Source organism: Lathamus discolor, chromosome 22 (assembly GCF_037157495.1).
Source record: "Lathamus discolor isolate bLatDis1 chromosome 22, bLatDis1.hap1, whole genome shotgun sequence".
Classification (NCBI taxonomy): Eukaryota; Metazoa; Chordata; class Aves; order Psittaciformes; family Psittacidae; genus Lathamus; species Lathamus discolor.
In genome coordinates this window covers 4,542,002-4,561,335 of record NC_088905.1, presented here as the reverse complement: position 1 = coordinate 4,561,335, position 19,334 = coordinate 4,542,002, and the positions used below count along the sequence as shown (strand labels likewise).

Here is a 19,334-nt window from a genome sequence, read left to right as displayed (position 1 = left end):
AGCTAGTTTAGGAGCATACCCAAAGAGCGCGGATGCTGCAGCCGATGCTGCTCACTACCTGGGCTGCAGAGAGCCGAATTCACGGGAGCACAGGAATTAGGGATTTAGCTGGGAGTGAGCTCCGCATTGTCAGGGAATTAAAGGTTTACCTGTGTGTTGCAGACGGAGGCTTAAAGGTTTTACAAAGACATCAGATTTACAGCTCTCCCCAGTGTCGACACCACTGGGTTTACCCCGCCAGGGAGGATTTTGACCAGGTTGGGATGGTTCCCACAAGAAACGCGTGCCGGTGGGAACGGCGATGGAAGCTGGTGCCCAGGCTTTGCCCATGGCCACGTAGCAGCCAAAATCAACACAAACCCTGCAAAGAGCCTGCGCAGAGATGGAGCCAAGTGCGACCAAACGCTAACATGAGCCTTGCCCTGCCATGCAGGGTGAAGCCATAGACTTAGTGTTCACTGCAGCAGTCTTTGCATTAGGGTGTCTTTTCTGTCTCCACAAAGCACAGTGGTACCCAGGAAGGCTTGTGGGAGCTGGAGCATCCCTTCCACCAGCGATGGGTGCTTGGGGGCTTCCCTTGGTCCTTAAAGCACAGAACTGAGGTGAGACCCAGAGAGCTGCAGAGCAGCGAAGACAGCAAGTCCTGCACACCCAGAGCACCTTCCCAAGAGCTTTAAAGGGTGAAAGTCTATCACAACGCAAGAACGTGTCCCAAATGCCCTGCAGAGCTGGAGCTAAGCTGGCTGCGCGCTGCCCCGCTATCATCTGCCCATCAGGTGTTGCACATCAGCAATCACAGCCTGCGTGGTGCAAGCAGCCTGCAAGCAGAGGGGCAGGAGCTGTGCAATGCCCAGCCCGGGGCTACCCGGCTCACCCACACACTGGGAATGGGAGCTCTCGCTTGCAGCCCGGTGCGAGGATGAGCCCTGATGGCAGGAGGATAAAGCTGCCCTTGCGCAAGGCTTGGGGTTGCGTGGAGGATGCGGCGGGAGCAGACTTGCTCTGGCCCTGGGCTGCCTGCAGCACGGCCTGGATAGAGCCAGGGACCTGGGATGGATCCGGTCACGGAATCATGGACTGGTTTGTGTTGGAAGGGAGCTTAAAGCTCGTCCAGCTCTGGACTCGCTCCAGCAGCTCCATGTCCCTCTTGTCTTGGGTCCCTGATAATGCACATGGATACTGGGACTTGTGGCGCTGAGCACAGCAGAGCCAGCACGGAGGAGTCCGAGGTATCCCATCCCCTGCTCCATCCCTCATGCTCATGGTCCAATCCCCACCCTGGTCCCCATGACCGGCTGCTCCCTTCCCACTCCTTTGGTACAGAGAGGTGCAAAATAGGTTGTTGTTCACGAGGGCACTGGTGATTATTAATAATAACTCAGCTCCTTCGTGCTCCAGTTTCCCCAGCGCGCTGGCACCGAGCCACTGGGGCCCAGTGATTTACTGCAACTTAATTATTCCCGCGTTTCATCACCTCTTGTTTTTGATGTCTGTGTCTCTGTCAGGGCCTCACCTTCGTGACTAAGAGAACCGGGGAAACAAACTGGTGCAAAAGGGAGAGAAAGGGGGAAAAACCCCAAGCTGGAGGGTGTGGAGCTGCTGCTCCATGGCCAGGCAAGGCAGGGAGGCTTGGGAAGTGTCCTATGGGATGCTCGGTGCATCCCACCGTGGCACGAGCCCCGTGGAGACCCTGCTCATGGGGTGCAGCAGACTCTCACCACAGCCCCCATGGTTTCAAGCCTTGGCTGTTGCCCCCAGCAGCAATGGTCCGTGTCTGCTGCTTGGCAAAGGGAAAGGACAGCGTTGGACCTCGCCTGCTCCTTAAACACCTCCATGGGGAGCAAGCGGCTGCCCCGGCCACAGGAAGTGTTGGATTTGCTGGATTTGGCTTGTGAGCAAAGGGGGCTGCCAGATGGAGGCTGGTAATCGGATTCCCAAGGCTCCTGGCCCTCCATTCCCATGGAGACCGGGTTTGAGGAATCATGAGCAGAGCCAGGACCATCTCCTGGTGCAGGGTACCCACCCTGCATCCAGTGAGGGTGGTCAGGGGGACACAACAGGGATGCAGGGATGCTCATGGGGAACAAGCTGCCCTGGGAAAGGCCACAGGCGGTGGGGGAGCATCCTGCAGGCATGAGGCTGGATGAGGATTGATGATGCACAGCGGGGCCGGTGCTGACCCCAGTCTGCTGGATCAACCTGAGATAAAGCCGGGGCAGGCAGGGTGAGGCGGCTGCCATCATCTGCCAGACCCTTTACCTGGACTGGCAGGGGAGAACTTCTGCCTTATATCCAACCTAAATCTCCCCTGTTCATCAACAGCACGAGCACACTGATGGGGCTTCGCACGGGTAAAGCCACTGTGCTAAGCAGAACTCCATTTGACACAGCAATACTTCCTTTTCCTATAGTATTTCCCATCCATTCATTCCCAAGCATGTTAGGGAAGTGGGTGGGTGTCAGGAGCCACATTTTATAGGTGCAGAAGCACTCGTTCAGTGCGTTCAGTCACTAAACTGGTGTCAGTGCCGGGATTGAAGCACCTTCCTGCACTGGCAGGTGCCTGGTCCCAGCCCTGCGGCATTGCCATGCCCATGTCCTGATGGGAATACCTTGAACCGTGGGAGGCTGGAGAACCCCGACTCTGTCCAGCTGAGCAGCTTGGCCATGAACCTGGTGCTTCCATGCTCCAGAAAGTACCACAGCATCAACAAATGCTTCCAAAAGGAGTGGCAACGTGGGATTTAAGAGCCAAGGGGAATTCAGCTGTGTGGCCCCGTCTGCTTTGAAGGGCACCTGTGGGATGTTGGATGGCATACAGGGCTGGGATGTAGCACCGGGATGCGGGATTGTGATGCAGGGCCAGGATACAAGGCTGGGATGCAGGCCAAGGTGCAGGGTTGGAGTGTAGGCTGGGATGTAGTGCTGGGATGCAGGGCTGGGATGCAGGGCTGGGTTGCAGGGCTGGGATATGGGCTGGGGTGCAGTGCTGGAGTACAGAGCTATGATGTTGGCTGGGATGCACACTGGGATGCAGGGCTGGGATGTGGGCTGGGGTGCAGGGCTGGGGTACAGAGCTAGGTTGTGAGCTGGGATGAAGGGCTGGGATGCAGGGCTGGGATGTGGGCTGGGATGTGGGCTGGGATGTGGGCTTGGCTGCGGGCTGGGATGCAGGGCTGGGATACAGGGCTGGGATGCAGGGCTGGGATGCAGGGCTGGGATGCGGGCTGGGATGTGTGCTGGTATGTGTGCTGGGATGCAGGGCTGGGATGTATGCTGGGATGCAGGTTGGGATGCAGGGCTGGGATGCAGGGCTGGGATGTATGCTGGGATGCAGGTTGGGATGCAGGGCTGGGATGCAGGGCTGGGATGTATGCTGGGATGCAGGTTGGGATGCAGGGCTGGGATGCAGGGCTGGGATGTATGCTGGGATGCAGGTTGGGATGCAGGGCTGGGATGTATGCTGGGATGCAGGTTGGGATGCAGGGCTGGGATGCAGGGCTGGGATGTATGCTGGGATGCAGGGCTGGGATGCTCACACTCTGGGGTCAGCAGGGCAGCTCCGCAGGTGCCCATCCAGAGCAGCGGCTGCTCCATGGAGCAGCCGGGCTGCGGCAGCAGCTCCCTGCAGAGCCGCAGGGTCAGCATTCCCTGGAGGGCGCCCAGCAGCAGGGAAACCCAGGCTCCACTCCAGGCCACACAGAGCTCTGCGAAGCGCCAGCAACCGGGGGAGCGGCGGCTGAGAGAGCCGGGAATTTTCCTTGCAGGGGGAGGGAAAAAGAAAGAACCCCCTATTCCCAGTATTTCCCTGCGTGTCTTTGGCCTGGTGCAGCCCTTCTGCTCACTGCTCTGTTTATACATGATAGACAACTAATTAACATCCAAGCCTCTTGAAAGGTCTTTTCAGAGGTAATGTACTGACAGAGGATGTCAGTAAGGAGCAGTGATTTGTCTAAGCAGTGATCACATTGTTTCAGACTGAATGAGGTGAATATTAAACTGCTTTAAATGCACTCTTCATAAAGCACTAATTACATACTCCCGGGGGAGTACGGGCAAGGAATACTAAACAGCAGAAAAGTCAACAGAGTGCTTTTTATAGTATGTTGCTGGGTTCTGTGTTTTTCTGTCTTTCTTTCTCTTGTGCGCTCTCGCGCGCTCCCTCTCTCTCTCCCCTTTACAGTAAAATCACAGCACGCTGAAGAATACACATTTATAGCACAATGGTTCACATCTAATTATACGGCAATCATTAGTTTTAACCTGGGTGTATTATATTTTCTTTGATATATTGTGCCCCCCGGCATCTCTTCGGATACAAGACTTCCAATGGCATTTTCTCCCCTCCCTTGGAAAAAAAAAAAAAAAAAAGGTGGGTTTTTTTTTTTTTTTCCCCATCATTAGCATTTGCTGATAATTTTCTTTCTTCCCCCCACAACCCCCAAACAGAAATTATAAATTGGCAGGAATAAAAGGGGCAAGGAGGGGAGGGGGAGAAATCCGCGTAATCCAAATCCGAACCTGCTGCCTCCCTCCCGGAACCGCGCACTTTATTATTACCAAGGTAACTCCACTGGGTTTTTTAAAGAGGAAAGGAAACACAGAATGGGCCATTAATGAATTCCTGCAGATCCTGCTGCACTCCTGGGCTGGCTCGGCCCAACACCCTCATGGGGTGAACAACCACTCCATGTATTATGTATTTCTTCTAGCACAACACGGAGGGAGAGAGAGCGAAGTAGCCACGAACCAAACCCTCCCTGCACAGAAAACCTCGAGATCCTCTTATCCAATGGGATGGGAAACAAAAAGGAACATGTGGCAGAGCTCAGTGTCCTCGAGGAACCTGCTGCTTCCTCCTGGGCAGCAAAGTGAGAGCGCCGGGAGGAGACGATGGGGACAGGGACAGTGGGACCAATGGCCCCCCAAACGCATAGGGTACGGCTCAAACGCACAAGGTCTGGCTCATATTCACGGAATGGATTCCATAATCATGGGATATGGCTCAAAGGCACAGCGTAGGATTCGTATTCAGTTTCATGAGGTAGGATTTGAATGCATAGGTTTTGGTTCGGGCGCACAGGGTAAGGCTCGAATGTATAGGCTGTGGCTCAAACACACAAAGTATGGCTCAGATGCATAGGGTAGGATCCAGAAATATGGAATATGGCCCAAATGCATAAGGTTTGGGTCCAATGCACAAGGTATGGCTCAAACACATAAATTGTGGCTCAGACACATAGGGTATGGCTCAAATACATAGGGTAGGATTCATACACATAGGGTACGGCTCAAACACATAGGGTAGGATTCATACACATAGGGTACGGCTCAGATGCATGGAGTAGGCTCAGATGCATAGAGTACAGCTCAAATACATAGGGTATGGCTCAAAGACTCAAACATCAAAGGGCTCAAAGACATAAATGATGGCTCCAAGACACATGGTATGGCTCAGATGCATAGGGTCTGGCTCAAGCACACCTGTCCAGCTCAGACAAGAGGGTATGGTTCAAGCACACTGTCATGGCTCGGTTACAGTGCAATCCATACCCAGCGTGTCACGGGGAGCGTTCCTGTGGCCACACAGCTCCTCCTGCCTGTCACCCCTTTGCCACCGGCATTCCCATCCCATTCCCTGCAGCACCAGCCCCACTCGCCACCTCCAAGGACACTGCACCAGCCCTGCCCGAGCTCAACCCAGCACATGAGGCCTTGGATGCTCTGGCTGTGCCCAAAGCATCCCGCTCCCAGCATCAGTCATCACTTCATATAGCACATGGTGCCCACAAGGTCTGGCCAGGAGCCTCGTGCAAGCCGAGCCCGGAGCTGGCTGGGACCATGCTCTGCCTTCCTTCGAGGTGCAGGCTTCCTCGGGAAGGAAGAGGCACGCAGCCTTTAGATGCCTTTTTTTCCTCCTTTAAAGAACATGAAAGAATCTGATAATTACTTCTATCTACCACCCAACTGTACTAATTACCAACCTATTTCTTCACAGTATGACAGACACAGGCTCTCCAAAACACATAGAGATAAATTAGCACTAATTGGTTTTCCTCTGGCTGTTTGAATTAGTATTTAAAGCTCCAATTACAAAGCAGAATAATTACTATTAATGTCCTGTCGCAGTACAAAAGGCAGATATCTCGCGAGCGGGTCCAGGTGTATTATTACACTGATTACGGAATATTTAACCTGGCTCCTTAAGACAAAGACATGGGGAAACTTCGTAAAAAGGAAGGAAAAAAAGGCAGGAAAGGGAAAGAAATCCGCAGATGGTGGCAGGTCCCTGCAGGAGATGGTGGGGGGGGGGCTTTGAAACCTGGGATGAGAGAGGTACGGGGAGGAGGGAGGGAGAAAGAGCAAATATGGAAGAGACGGGGGATGAGGAAAGAGGGGATCTGTGCAAACCCAAATGAAGGTGCTGGGGGATGAGGGGATACAAATGGTGCCCTTGCTGGCAGAGCCCAGCAGCACTAAAGGCATTACTCCAGCTCACAAGGGGTCAGGACCTGCTGTTGCCCTTCTCCTCCTCTTCTTCCTCCTCCTCTGTGGGCACTGGAGGCTCTGCATCCCTTGGGATGAGGCCTTTTGCTGGGAGCCGAGCCTGGCTGCCCTCTCCCCATCTCCCAGGGATGCTCTGGAGCTGGTGCACACCCTGGGATGAAGGAAGGGCTCTTGCAGATCCCTGGGAAGAAGCTAGAAGAGGAAGGGCAGGCAGGACCATTAACCACAGCTGCTGACATCCCTGGTGCCAACCCAGTGATCCCAAAGTCAGGATGGTCAAGCAAGCACATCCCAAAATGGGACTGCGAGCCTGTGTGAGTTGACGGCTTCAGCCATCCCTAAAATACCTGAACTGGGAGATTCCTCTGGGATGAGTTATCGGCACCCACAGCCACAAGGGAAAGCCCAGCATCCCAACCCAACTGCTTCCCACTGGGATGAGGACACCTTGCAGGCAGGGATTCAGCTCCTGCATCCCCAGCAGCACTCAACACTGTTTGGTGACACCCTCACACTGGTCAGGACAGCATGGAGAAGGAAAGGAGAGGCATTTTTGGGAGAGGACATGGTGGCATTCCCACCTGGATGGCTCCATGGCTTGCAAATGGAGGGCTGGCACCCCCAACTCTCAGCCGGCACCCCCAGTGCGCTGCCTGCCCTCCCGCAGCGTTGGGCAATGCTGCACCCAGCCTTTCATCACTTGGGTACCGGCACGGCAGGATGCAGGCACACAGACCGGCAGTGCCCTCTGCTGCTCCTGGTCCCCTGCCACCAGCCTGGGACCACGGCGGGGTCCCCACTATCACCCTGGCACCTACACCCGGGCTGGTCCAGCGAGGGCTGTGCCTCCTCAATGAGCATCACTGGGACAGGCGCTTCCCAGGCACCCTCCCACAGCCTCCCTATCCCTGAGAGGACATCCCAGGAAGTTGGGGGCAGCATCAAGAGGGGAACATCCTCCTGCGGTCGGGGATGGGGGGAGCCTGTGGGTGTGTTGAGAAGGGGGGAGGACAGGGAGGGATTTCTTTTTAAGAGATCAGGTGGGTGGCGTGCGGGGATGCCAGCTGGCGATGGGCTATATTTCTACTGACAAGGCTTTACCCTGTAGGTGTGAGGAATTCCAATTAAATATTCAGCCTATTTGTCTGTGTGTGGGAGAGGGTTTGCTGTGCAGGAGGAAAGCCTCACATTCAGCTCAGTAGCTAACCATTAAGAGAGAAATTAGCTCAGTTCATCAAGGGAAGCCAGCGGAGGGTTTTCCTCACTCTCCTACCTTGTTCCGGCCTTCGTTCACAAACAGCAGGGAACAAACCCATCTCGTTTTGCAGGGGAGAAGCGAGCCGGTTGGCTGTGCCCAGCCGGAGAGGCAGGAGCACATCCCAAGCTGGGAAAAGCTTTTCTTTCCCAATGCCAATGGGATGCGATCCCAGCTCAGCTCCCCCCATCGCTTCCCCAGAGGCTGCGCAGCGCGGTCGATGCAGCGGGAGAGGGGTCGGAGGGGTGCGGGCGCTGCAGCTTTAATTGCTCTCGCATTTACCTGCCACCTCCTTTCCGAGTCATTTGCGATGCACTAATTAATCACTGGGAACTAAAAGCCCTCGCTTGGAGATGATCTTTTTAAGCCTGTTGGGAGAGCTGATGCTCAATCGACAAAGGGCCCTTTTGCTGGGCTAGGGGCAGACGGGATCGATGGGGCTCCAACGATCGCCCCTGCCCACACATGCGTTTGGGGTCGGGGACGAGGAGCCCCGGCATCGCTGCAAATCCCATGGGAATGCACCCGTGCCACACCTGGTGGAGAGACTGGGGAGAAAAAATGGCATTTTGGTGCAAAGGATGCTCCTCTGTGCAGCAGCCAAGTGAGGGTGGGATGGGCTGGATCCTGCAATGTCCACAGCACCAATCCAGGGGGGTTTGGGGGACAACTGTTTCCAACTGCATAGAAACGAGCAGCCCCCATCGAGCTGATTTCACCATTTTCTGGAACTTGACGCGTTTTTGCCCTTTTGAAACAAGTTTCCATCTCAGAACACCCAAATTTTAAATAGAACCCGAAGCGACAAGAATAAGCAAACAAAATAAGACGAGTTTTTCATGCAACCACAAATGATATCCTGCTTCCCTCCTGCACGGCGCCTTTGGGGAAAAGAAGCTCTTCCTGACGGGAATGAAGCCGTAATTTCCCTCTCCCGAGGGAAGGCAAACCTCCTGGCTCCCCCCAGCGATGGGCAGTCTTGGGCACTCAGCTCCTGGTACCCACTCGCTGCATTTGAAGACATCTGAAAGTTGAGCTCAAGCATCTTTTGGAGCATGGGAGCAAAAAGCCTTGGGTGGATCCTATGGGATGCTCCTGCCACACTGAGCTTTCCTACCCCATCACCACGTAGACGCAGGGATGAGTTTTGTTATGCCCTCCCCACACATGGGATGCAGGGATGTGCTTTTCTCCCCCCTCCCCATTCACAGGATACAGGAGTCTCACAGGGTTTTTCAGCCACTACCAAATCTTTGCCTGTGTTGCCACCTTTATGGGGCAGAAACCGCGTTTTTGGGGCTCCATCAAGGAGCAGACCCCCTGCACCCTCTCCACCAGCAGCATCGCAAGGTTTGGCACTGGGATTACAACCTATAGCGCTCTGTATTTTGGCTTCCCCTTTCTTTTCCACTCAGAAGCCAGAGGCTCCATAGCAACCCGCAGCTCCCGGGGCCTGACTTGAGAGCTTTGATGGCACTGTCACTTCGTTTAAGGCTACACCCGGGTAGGTGTGAGGAACTCCACTTCAGCATTCAGCTGGCTTGCCTGTGTGGGGGGACAGGCTCTGCTGTGGAGGAGGGAAGCCTCGGCGCGAGCGGTGACTAATCGCTCAGACACCGCTTGTCTGTGGCACCAGGGGAGGGCAGGGAGAGGGTTTTCCTTCACCGTGCAGCTGCCTCTGCATTCCCTTTTCGGGAGATATTGCAGCTCCCCGCCGGGCTCCGGGGCTCCCGAGCGGAAGCTGGAAAGTTCCCAAGCATCTTCCCGGCGTGGCTGGGGCTCCACTGAGACGCTGCTGCCGATCCCGGCAGGGCTTCGCTGCTTCTCCTCACGCAGCCCCAGGGCCACGTTTTCAGAGGGAAGCTGATTTCTGAGGGTTTAAGGTCCCTTGTGCATCCCCTTGCCACAGAGGCGCAGTTGGTGCCTCCAGTGTGCACATGCCCCTTGGATGTGCATCCCTCAGTTTGGATGAGCATCCCTCAGTTTGGATGCGCATCCCTCAGTTTGGATGCGCGTCCCTCAGTTTGGATGCGCATCCCTCAGTTTGGATGAGCAGCATTAAATTTAGATGCCAAGCCCCAAACGGAGTATGTGGCCCTTGCCTGAGCACCCATGGGAAGCAGAGCAGAGGATCTCACCCTCAGCCACGAGCCCAGCCCTGGCCCTGGCAGGGATGTGCTGAATCTCCTACTGACAAGAGCATCACTACGAGCCCTACTGTGAAGTTTGCGGCATCACTTCCTGCATCCTCCTGTTCCCTATGGAGACAGCCCAGCTCCACACTCCCATTCGGCTGATGGTGATGTGGGGCGCACATCCCCAAGAGCACCCCAAAACTGACTGGAACAAGGACATTTTTCCTGGTGCAACACTGGCTGCGGCACCAACTCCTTGGGGGCCGAGGGTGATGCAGATGTGGGGATGCAGGTGCCTGCTCCCAGCCTGGTAACGATGCCCCATCCCAAGAGGGGCACCAAGGACGGGGACCAGCCTTGCTCAGCATCGGCGTGAGCACGGCACGGAGCAGCCCAGCACCGCGGCATCGCCCCCACTCCCAAAGGAGGCGAGATGGGGGCCGGCAGCCGCCCCCCGCCACCACCGTGGGCAGCGGCAGGATGTGCTGTCCCTCCCCTGCACTTCCCAGCGAGCACTTTACATAACTTGTGCTGCTTAGTCACAGCTTCGAGCCGGGGCTGCGTTTTTTGTGTGGTTTTTTTTTTTTCTTTTTCCTTTTTTTTTTTTTTTAAATCCTTTTTCTTTTTTTTTTTTTTTTGGGAGCGATTTTCTCAGCCGCATCAGAGCGCGAGTCATTTCGGCAAGGGAAGTCCCTTCCTTTCTTCCGTTCCCTTGGTAACTGCACAAATTTGCCTTTCAAATGATTCATGACCGGGGTGCTGTAGGAGTTCCCTCCTCCAACACAACTCGCTCCCACACAGCCACACATGCCCGATTAATCACTGATGAGCGTCTCTTCCGCAAGGTAGACCTGGCGAGCGCACGGAGCCGACGCTCTCCTCCGGCCGTTCTCCGGATGCTCGCGGGGGATACGGACAAGAGAAACCCCATCCCCGGGCTCGTTCCATAGATCATACATGAAATATCCCCGGGGCGGCAGGGATACAGCAGCAACGGGAGCAAAGTGTTCTCATTGGGGTCAGCAGTGAAATCAAAGCCCGGCTCTGGCTGATGGGGATGGGTGAAACTGCCCCAAACTCCTCATTGCATCAGCACAACTTTACTCTTGAACTAATTCTTGTTTCCCCCTTCAACCACCTTAGATTAACAAGCAGGGAGCTGAGCTGCAGAGCTGGAGGGACAGAGCAGCAGGAAAGAGCCAGAAAAGTCGTTCTGGGGACCTGTGACGAGCGAGAGGCAATGAGGCAGAGCATCAGCCCGGGCTGAGCCGTGCCATGATGCACTTCTGCACACTGATACCTGCTCCGTGGCTTGGGATGGAGCCAGGAGCATCTCAGCTGGAAAACAGAATTAATCTGCCAAATATCCCCTTCCGGTTTGGGTGTGTTTTAGCTGATTTCTTCTCTCCTCATTAAGAGCAGCTAATTAACAAACCATCGTTTAACTAAACAGCAGCGAGCGTGTTTGTAACCTCCCCGTTATTGAATTGTGACAAATTATTAGCCTTTGCATGTTAAATGAAATAGAAGCATCAAGGGAAAACCCTTCATTCCCATCTGCGTGATGATGGTACTTGCTGCAGAGATGAAGGCAGAGGGACCGATTCATGGGGCAGCTCCCAGTGAGTGCAACATCCCAAATAACCCCGAAACCAAATGGGTTTCTGAGTGCTGAATGCTTCAGCACTGCAGCTTCACCCTGAATCCATCCGCATGCAATGGCAGGGGGAAAAAGCCAAAAGCATCCATGGGATGGGGCTGGGCTGGGTGGAAAAGCCGTGAGCAGCTCACTGCAGGCAGTCCCTGCTTACAGGAACCTTTTTGCAGGCATTCCAACCATAGAATCATGGAACCCTGGAATGGTTTGTGTTGGAAAGGACCTTAAAGCTCATCCCGTTCTGCCCCGGGCAGGGACCCCTTCCACTGGAGCAGCTTGCTCCAAGCCCCTGTGTCCAACCTGGCCTTGAGCACTGCCAGGGATGGGGCAGCCACAGCTTCTCTACTCCTGGACGTGTTCAAGGCCAGGATGGATGGGGCTTTCCTCCTCCTTCCAAACAGGCTGCAGCAAGCAAAGGTGTGCTCAGTCCCGGCAATGGAGCCCCATCCCCACTGCCGTTCCCCAAGACACAGCAGAGCCATTGTACATCCCCCCATGTGCTTTCAGCGCTCGCAGCATCCCAGGGGGAGCTGCTTAGTGGCAGCTTTTCAGGGGGTTTGGGAGTGTAATTACCTGGGAGCATTAATTACAAGGCAGGCGAACACGAATGCGAGCAGCAGCTCTGCAAGAGCCCAGAGCAGCTCACATGGGCGAGCAAGATGGGATTTGCAGGGATGCAGCGCTGGGATTAACCCCCTTGCACACTGCGGGTTTGCAGGGTGAGTTTCCCCCATGGAGGAGCACAGGAAGGGATGCACCGTCCCGGGATTGATGGACCCCAACAGCAAAGGCAAGCACAAGGACCAAGGACAGGCAGCGGGGCAGGCCCCAGGAGTCGTGCCATTGCTCCAAGAGTGGAAACGGAAACACAAGGAAGGGGTTTCAGTGCAGTGAAGAGGCTGAAGCACAGCAGCCAACTCACCAGCCTTGTGCAAACAGATGTGCTTATGCAAAGCCACATTCTTGTGCAAGCAGATGTGCTGGTGCAACCAACGCACTTGTGCAAAGAGACTTTCATCACCTCCTGCTCGCCCTGGCCTCTCGCCCTTCTCCCCTTCCCCAGGCCCTGGGGTGGTTTTGCAGCATGCACTCACTCCCTGATCCTGCTGCTGCTGCCTGAAGGCCATGTTTAAAGGCAATACGAGCACTTTGCTCTCTAAAGCGCATCTGTGATTTCTGCACATCGCTGGTGAACTCTTATCTTAAAACAATTCGCCAAAGAGCCCTCTCCATGTGATATTTGCTGAGAGCCTGACAGTAACAGCAATTAAACCCCATCTGTTTGCCGAGCATGAATAACAGCGGGTGACACTCAACTTGGGATCCTGCTCACCGGAAACCTGTCCAACACAAAACTCATCAGGGACACCCAGGCACCAAGGGCTGGCAGCGGGGCCTGGCAAAGGCAGCAGTGCCAAGGCGCCCACCACTGCCGGGGTGAGGTGTTCTGGGGGGACACGACCTTGCCGTGTGCCTCTGGAGGACCACAGCAGCTTGAAGAGCAAAGAAAACTGCACCCAAGCAGCAACCTCTTCTGCTTCTTCGGTTTCTCCTTGATAAAGGCTTCATTAACCAGCAGCAACAGAAACTCTCACCAGGGAACAGACTACTCCAAGGATCCAAGCCATCAATTAAACCAACGTTTCTCTCTGTTCTTTCCCTTTCAAACCCTCGGTTCGATCACCAAACAGCAGAGTTGAGAGAGCAGCGTGGAGGAACAACACCCCAGCACTATCACATCTGCCCTGGATGCAGGGCAGCAGATCCCAGTGGATTGCTGATCCCGTGGTGTCAACAAGCCAGCCAGTGACCGAGGGACATGGGGACCGCGGATGCTGGATGCTGCCCTGGCGCTCCAGCATCTCCCCAGATGAGGATCCCTCCTGCCCGCAGGATACCCAAAAGCTCTTACTTTTCCCCACTGGCATCAATTCACCCCCTAAAAAGCATCTCTTGCCCCACAAGAGTTTTCTCCTCACTGCCAGAGCTGGTGCTGCGGGGATGCTGAATGCTCCTGGATCACAAGTGCTCCGCCAAAGCACCCCCAGCTCAGCCGTAGGAGCAGGATGACGGTAGCCAGCAATTATCAGCTGCTCTCTGTTATTTTTACTAAATCCAAGCACATTGCAGACACTTGACTCCCAAACCATGCGCTGCATAAACACACTACGGGGTAGGGGGGGGGGAAAGTTAGCTCTGGAGCACCGGTGTCCCTTTGGGATGGGGCCAGGGATGTGCACTAGGGCCAAGTGCCTGGGCGAGCAGCCGGGCCCTGGAGCTCCCTCCCCAGGCTCTAATCGTGCAAAAATCCTGTAACTTTTAAGGTTAATAAAGCCCTTGTTTGCTTAAGATAGCACCTGTTTCTATGGTGACACTTGCAACCCGGAGCCTGTTTATCAGCCGGCGAGGAGAGACGCGCTGACAAATGCAACCGCAGGAGCAGGCGAAGATGCTGGTGGTGCCGGGACCTTTGGGACCAAGCAGGGATGCTCTGGGCCCCCAGCACCCACCTGCACAGGTCCAGCACCCAAGGGAATCCCACCCTGCTCTGCAAAGCCATGGGAGCAACCGCAGTGCATGCACTGCGGGGGGAGATATTCAATGCCATGGTGATGGGGTGGGAATAGTTCTACTGCAACCACATCCGACACACTTGGAATCATGGAATGGCTTGGGTTGGAAGGGACCTTAAAGCTCATCCAGCTCCAACCCCTGCCCCGGGCAGGGACCCGTTCCACTGGAGCAGCTTGCTCCAACCCCTGTGTCCAACCTGGCCTTGAGCACTGCCAGGGATGGGGCAGCCACAGCTTCTCTGGGCACCCTGTGCCAGCGCCTCAGCACCCTCCCAGGGAAGAGCTTCTGCCTAAGAGCTCAGCTCAGTCTCCCCTCGGGCAGGTTAAAGCCATTCCCCTTGGCCTGTCCCTACAGGCCCTTGTCCCAAGCCCCTCTCCTGCAGCCCCTTTAGGCACTGGAGCTGCTCTCAGGTCTCCCCTTCAGGAGCCTTCTCTTCTCCAGGCTGACCCAGCACCAGTCTCCCCATCCCGCGGTGCCTGGTCCCGCTCGGCTCCAGCCTGGCGCCGGGTTCCTCCCGGCTGGCAGAACTGGTTTCCATAACGACTTTCTGTTACAAACATATTTTGATAAAAATAAAGTTAAAGCAGCGAGGCTTTAGTGGAGTACAAATTCGCTGCTCGCCCTCCCCCTTCCTCCTCCCCGAGGAGGGGGAATAAAGACGGAAAGCTTTCCATTTGAAGGGCAGTATTTTCTCCCTTCTTTTCTCTTTCCCCCGCTGAATACAAAATGAAAAGCCTTGTTTACTGGATTGCTCTGTAAACTGGTTCCGACTCTGCCTGGTTACCTGATGCTCTACAGTATATACAGGATAATGTGATAAATTCATTTCCAATTCACTGCATTATCCTTTGAATATTTTAATGACTCATTGAATGGAGTAAAAAAAAAAAAAGGAGAAGTAAAAAAAAAAGCTATTTCAAATGAACAATTATGCTGCATTAGAGTAAAGGCTGATTATATTTAAACACTGCTTGCATGGATAACGGGACATATCGACCTCCGCCTATAAGAGCTAATTTGGCTCTTATCTCTAAATAATTTTACACTGCAAATTACCATGAAAACCTAAAGGGCTTTAAAAACATTCATCAAAAGATATTATTCCACTTTGTAGCAACATTTTTATTTAAATTATTTTGAATGGGAGTGAAAGCATCTCTCGCGTTTGACAACCGGAGCAGCGGCGGGTAAGGAACGGCGAGCGGCACCCTTGGCATGGGGATGCTCCATCCCCAAAAACCCACCCGGGCAAGCAGATTGAAAGCCGAAACGTAACCCTGGGGACGTGCCAACGTACTGCAGCACCTAGGATGGGGTTTAGGGCTGCCAGGGCTGCTTCCCTCCAACCTGGGGGATGCCAAAGCCTGGGTGATGCTGGGGTGATGGGATGCTTTCACAGCCCCCAGCCATCGCGCCGGCTGCCCCGTCCCTCCTGGAGAAAGGCACTTGCAAGCCCCTCTCTGCACCAAAGCAACAGAAGGTGTCATGTAAAGCCTACACGGTTATTTTAGAGCCAGTGTGCAAATAAGCCTGTCAGCTGAAGCTCCTCGGAGCCAAGACTTCCATATACCCCCCAACGATCTGCATTTCAACGAGACACCATGTGTCTGAGCCCAGGGAGCCGACGGCATCGCGGAAGAGATTCGGGAATGATCCGGGGGGAGGATGCTGGGACCCCCCTCTCTGCATCCCGGATAGTGAGGACCGACCACAGGGCTGGGGCAAGATGGTTCTGTCCTGGTGCCCTGTGAGGGTGATGCTGGGATTGGGTGCAAAGGAGATTTATATGCATATATGTGTGCGGGTACGTGAGAGAGATATATATACACACTCTATATATGTGGGATATATATATCATTATCTATATTTTTATATATCATCTCTATATTTAATATACAATATATGATAGAAGCATAGAATATCTCAAGTTGGAAGGGACCCATAAGGATCATCAAGTCCAACCCCCTGCTTATATATATGTATCTCTATATCATGATAGGAAATGGTAGGGAATAGTTGGGGTTGGGGTCAGCCCCAGACCTGCCAGAGCCAAGGCAACTGGAGGTGGGAAAGCCCTTCTCCTGCCCCAAAACCCCCTTTTTCCCCCTCGTGCATGACCCAGCAAGGAGCTTTCCGACCTTTTATACTTCAAACTCAACCACCCGGTTGCGAGGGGGAGAAAAAGCGCCTTCCATTTGCACCGGAGAACTGGTTTGAATCCCTCATTTCCCTTCTTCAATGATCCTATACTCAGCTGAAAAGCAAGGAAACCCACAGAAATGGCCATAGCGACTGCCTCGCAAGGACCTGGGTACAGAAAGGAAACCAAGAGCTTGGGCTTCTTTACATCGAGTAAATATTAGAACTAATGAGAGACTTTCAGGACCCTGCTGTTAGCAATGCCGAAGGTTCCTGTGAAGGATTTAAGGGATAAACCCCCCCCCAAACCCCGTACACAAATCTCTGCAATTCTTCCCGATGCTTTATGGTTTTCAGCCAATTATGAACTGCATGGGAAGTATTAATATCCAATTTTAATTTGCTTAATATTCCCATTAACAATACAAAGCCTAATGAAGGTATCTGTACAAAAAGCCCTTAGCAGTAATTTCGGAGAATAATAGAGGAGAATGACGAGATATTTCTTGTTAAATGCACGCTGCAAATTAATTGATATCTTAATTAGACTTTAGTACTTAAGATTATTCGCTAGATTGATACAGGGCTCAAACCCCTCATCTCTTCAATGCTAAAAGCAAGCAGCCAAGGAACAAACTGAGCTTCCAAAAGCTTTCTGGAAGCAGAGCAGTGAGATCCGGTCCGTTTGGCCTGCGGACACCAGGATGTCAGAACCGGGATGCAGCAGGAATTCAGCCCAAAGCCGTTTCCCCCCTCTTTGCTTCCCCAGCTCGGAAATGCGTTTCTCACCCCCAAGGGAAAATCTGGCACCACGTTGACCAAAACTGCTTTTCTCCACCCCAAAACCAAAGCTGCGCAAGAGGTGGTTGAAACGCCGGTGCCTGCAGAGCAAAGCGGTGGTGGGGAGCTTTCAAAGCAGCGTTTTTCCAGCCTTTCCTTAGAAGAAGAAGGAGGGAACAAACCCAAGCAGCAATATTTTTGGACCAGTTTTGCTCTATATAGCCTGAGGAAGCACTCCCCTACCTACACGCCGAGCACCATTTACATTTCGCATCCTTTGGGATCTCACCAAGACGCTGCCGTACCGACAGAGCACGCGTCCCATAGGAACCCAACCGCACACAACGCGCCCCAGAGCTTGGGAATGCCGCGAGCTGCTGGGACCCCAACACACGGACCCGTCCAGGGGGGACTCACAGGGATGTCGGTGACCAACCAGTGCCTCCAGAAGCGGCTCCTGGGGTTGGCTCTGCTGGGAACGTCGGGGTCCACCAGCATCAGCACGTACTTCTTGCTCTGCAAGAGAGGAGAGAGCTGTGAGCATGGGAGCATGCACCCTTCCAACACAAACCACTCCGTGAGCCTATGGTCAGAAGGCGAGCGGTGAACGTGCACCAGGGGAACACAAGGCTCACAAACCCACTCGAGATGACCAAAATCTCTTCAAACAGAGGAAGACTAAGGCAGGTTTTGGCTACCTCCAGATAAAAGGCACCAAAGAGGACTTCATCCCCTGCCATCCATCCTCTAACCGCATCCTACGGAGGCGCAGGGCAGTGACGCGCCACAGCACAGGGGACTTCTGCCAAGGGCTGTGATCCCTGGAGAGGGGAATGGGGAATTTTTGGGATTCAAATGCAGCTCCAGCGCTGGGGTGGTGGCTGGGGACAGCCTGGACACCCCAGTCCCCATGGGGGTGGTTGCAAGGAGTTAAGCTCTACCTAACAAACCCCAACCTAACCAGAAGATGCTCCAGGAGTGCTGCAAGAAGGCAAAGCCACTGCCTCACCATGCAGCCAGGTACCTCTCTGGGCGATGGCAACCAGGCAAAGGGAGCAGGACTCACAGATGATGCTGGTTAAGACCCCAAAGCCCACCCCAGGTCCCCACTGAGGGTGTCCAGCCCCCAAAGGTGCCATCAGTGCTATGAGACAAGGTGGATATTTCGGTCCCTTGAGGATGGAGCTGGGTTTGAAGTGACCTCTGGAGGCTGTGGATAGAAAACCTGCTGATCTCAAAGGATTTGGCAGGACCCCAGGCACCAGCTTATCCTGCAAGCACCCAGATTAAGGGCTCTATATCCTAATAAAACCTCCAGGTGCATCTGTCAGCTCGCCAGCGGTGCCATGCACTGCTCCAGCCGGCCCGAGGCTGAGGTTTCATAAAGGGCTGGAGGATTTAGCCATGCAATTCCCACTGAAATTAGCCAGGGCTCTGTGCCTAACCCGCCCCGTCCCTTGTGACACCAGGCAGGGATTTTCACAGCGAGACTGGTGAAAGGGGCTGAGACAACCCCATTGCCTTGTTTCCCAAGCCCTGCTTGAGCAAATGGGGCAATGGAGCACTGGGGTTCTTCCATAGCTCCATACCCCCTGTAGCCCCTTCCCTTTGCAGCCCAGCGGTGCCGGGCATGGCACAGCCCCTCCTGCAGCCCGCACGGGTTTAACCAGAAAACGGGGATTTCAACCCATTTAGCAAACGGTTCGCAACAGCCACCGAGAGAATCCCAGCCTCACCCAAGCGCCCTGCCTGGGAGCACAGCCAGCAGGGAGCTGCTGCCCTGGTGCACCGATTCCTGCCTGGATCAGCGCTTCAGCCCTGGCAGCGCTCAAAGCCAGGTTGGATGGGCTGGGAGCGAGCTGCTCTAGTGGAACGTGTCCCTGCCCGTGGCAGGGGATGGAGCTTTAAGGTCCCTTCCATCCCAAACCATTCCATGATTTGCATTTGGGGGGGGGGGGGGGGGGTGATGCGCACAGATGTGCTCATGGAAAAGGGGTTGTGATGATGCCACTGCATGAGGACCTCGGAGCAGAGCTGCCCCCTCCCTCCCCGCGCTCCTCCCAGCTGCATCCCTGCGAGCATCCCGGATCAAACCCATCATTATTCCTTGCCGGCGCTTAATGGGAAGGAGGAGGAGGGGGGAGAAGCAGCCCAAACCAACCCCAAATCCCTGCTCTGGAAGTGTGAAGGAATTTGAGCTCTAACTTTGGGGAGGGTGCGGAGCCGAGCGCGGCGCTTCTGAAGCTCTCGTCTCCGCTCGGGAGCCCAGCTGGTGGGAACAGAACGT

At 54.5% G+C, this 19,334-nt stretch overlaps 1 protein-coding gene across 11 annotated transcripts in view; it reads right to left on the bottom strand.

The window, feature by feature from the left end:
- PEBP4 (phosphatidylethanolamine binding protein 4) overlaps window positions 1–19,334 on the bottom strand; it is a 70,602-nt gene that overhangs the window by 17,793 nt on the left and 33,475 nt on the right. For all 11 annotated transcript variants that reach the window (XM_065659365.1, XM_065659369.1, XM_065659367.1 and 8 more), the window contains one exon: window positions 17,465–17,563. In XM_065659365.1, the coding sequence (XP_065515437.1) occupies window positions 17,465–17,563 (99 nt within the window). The remainder of the gene's footprint in view (window positions 1–17,464; window positions 17,564–19,334) is intronic.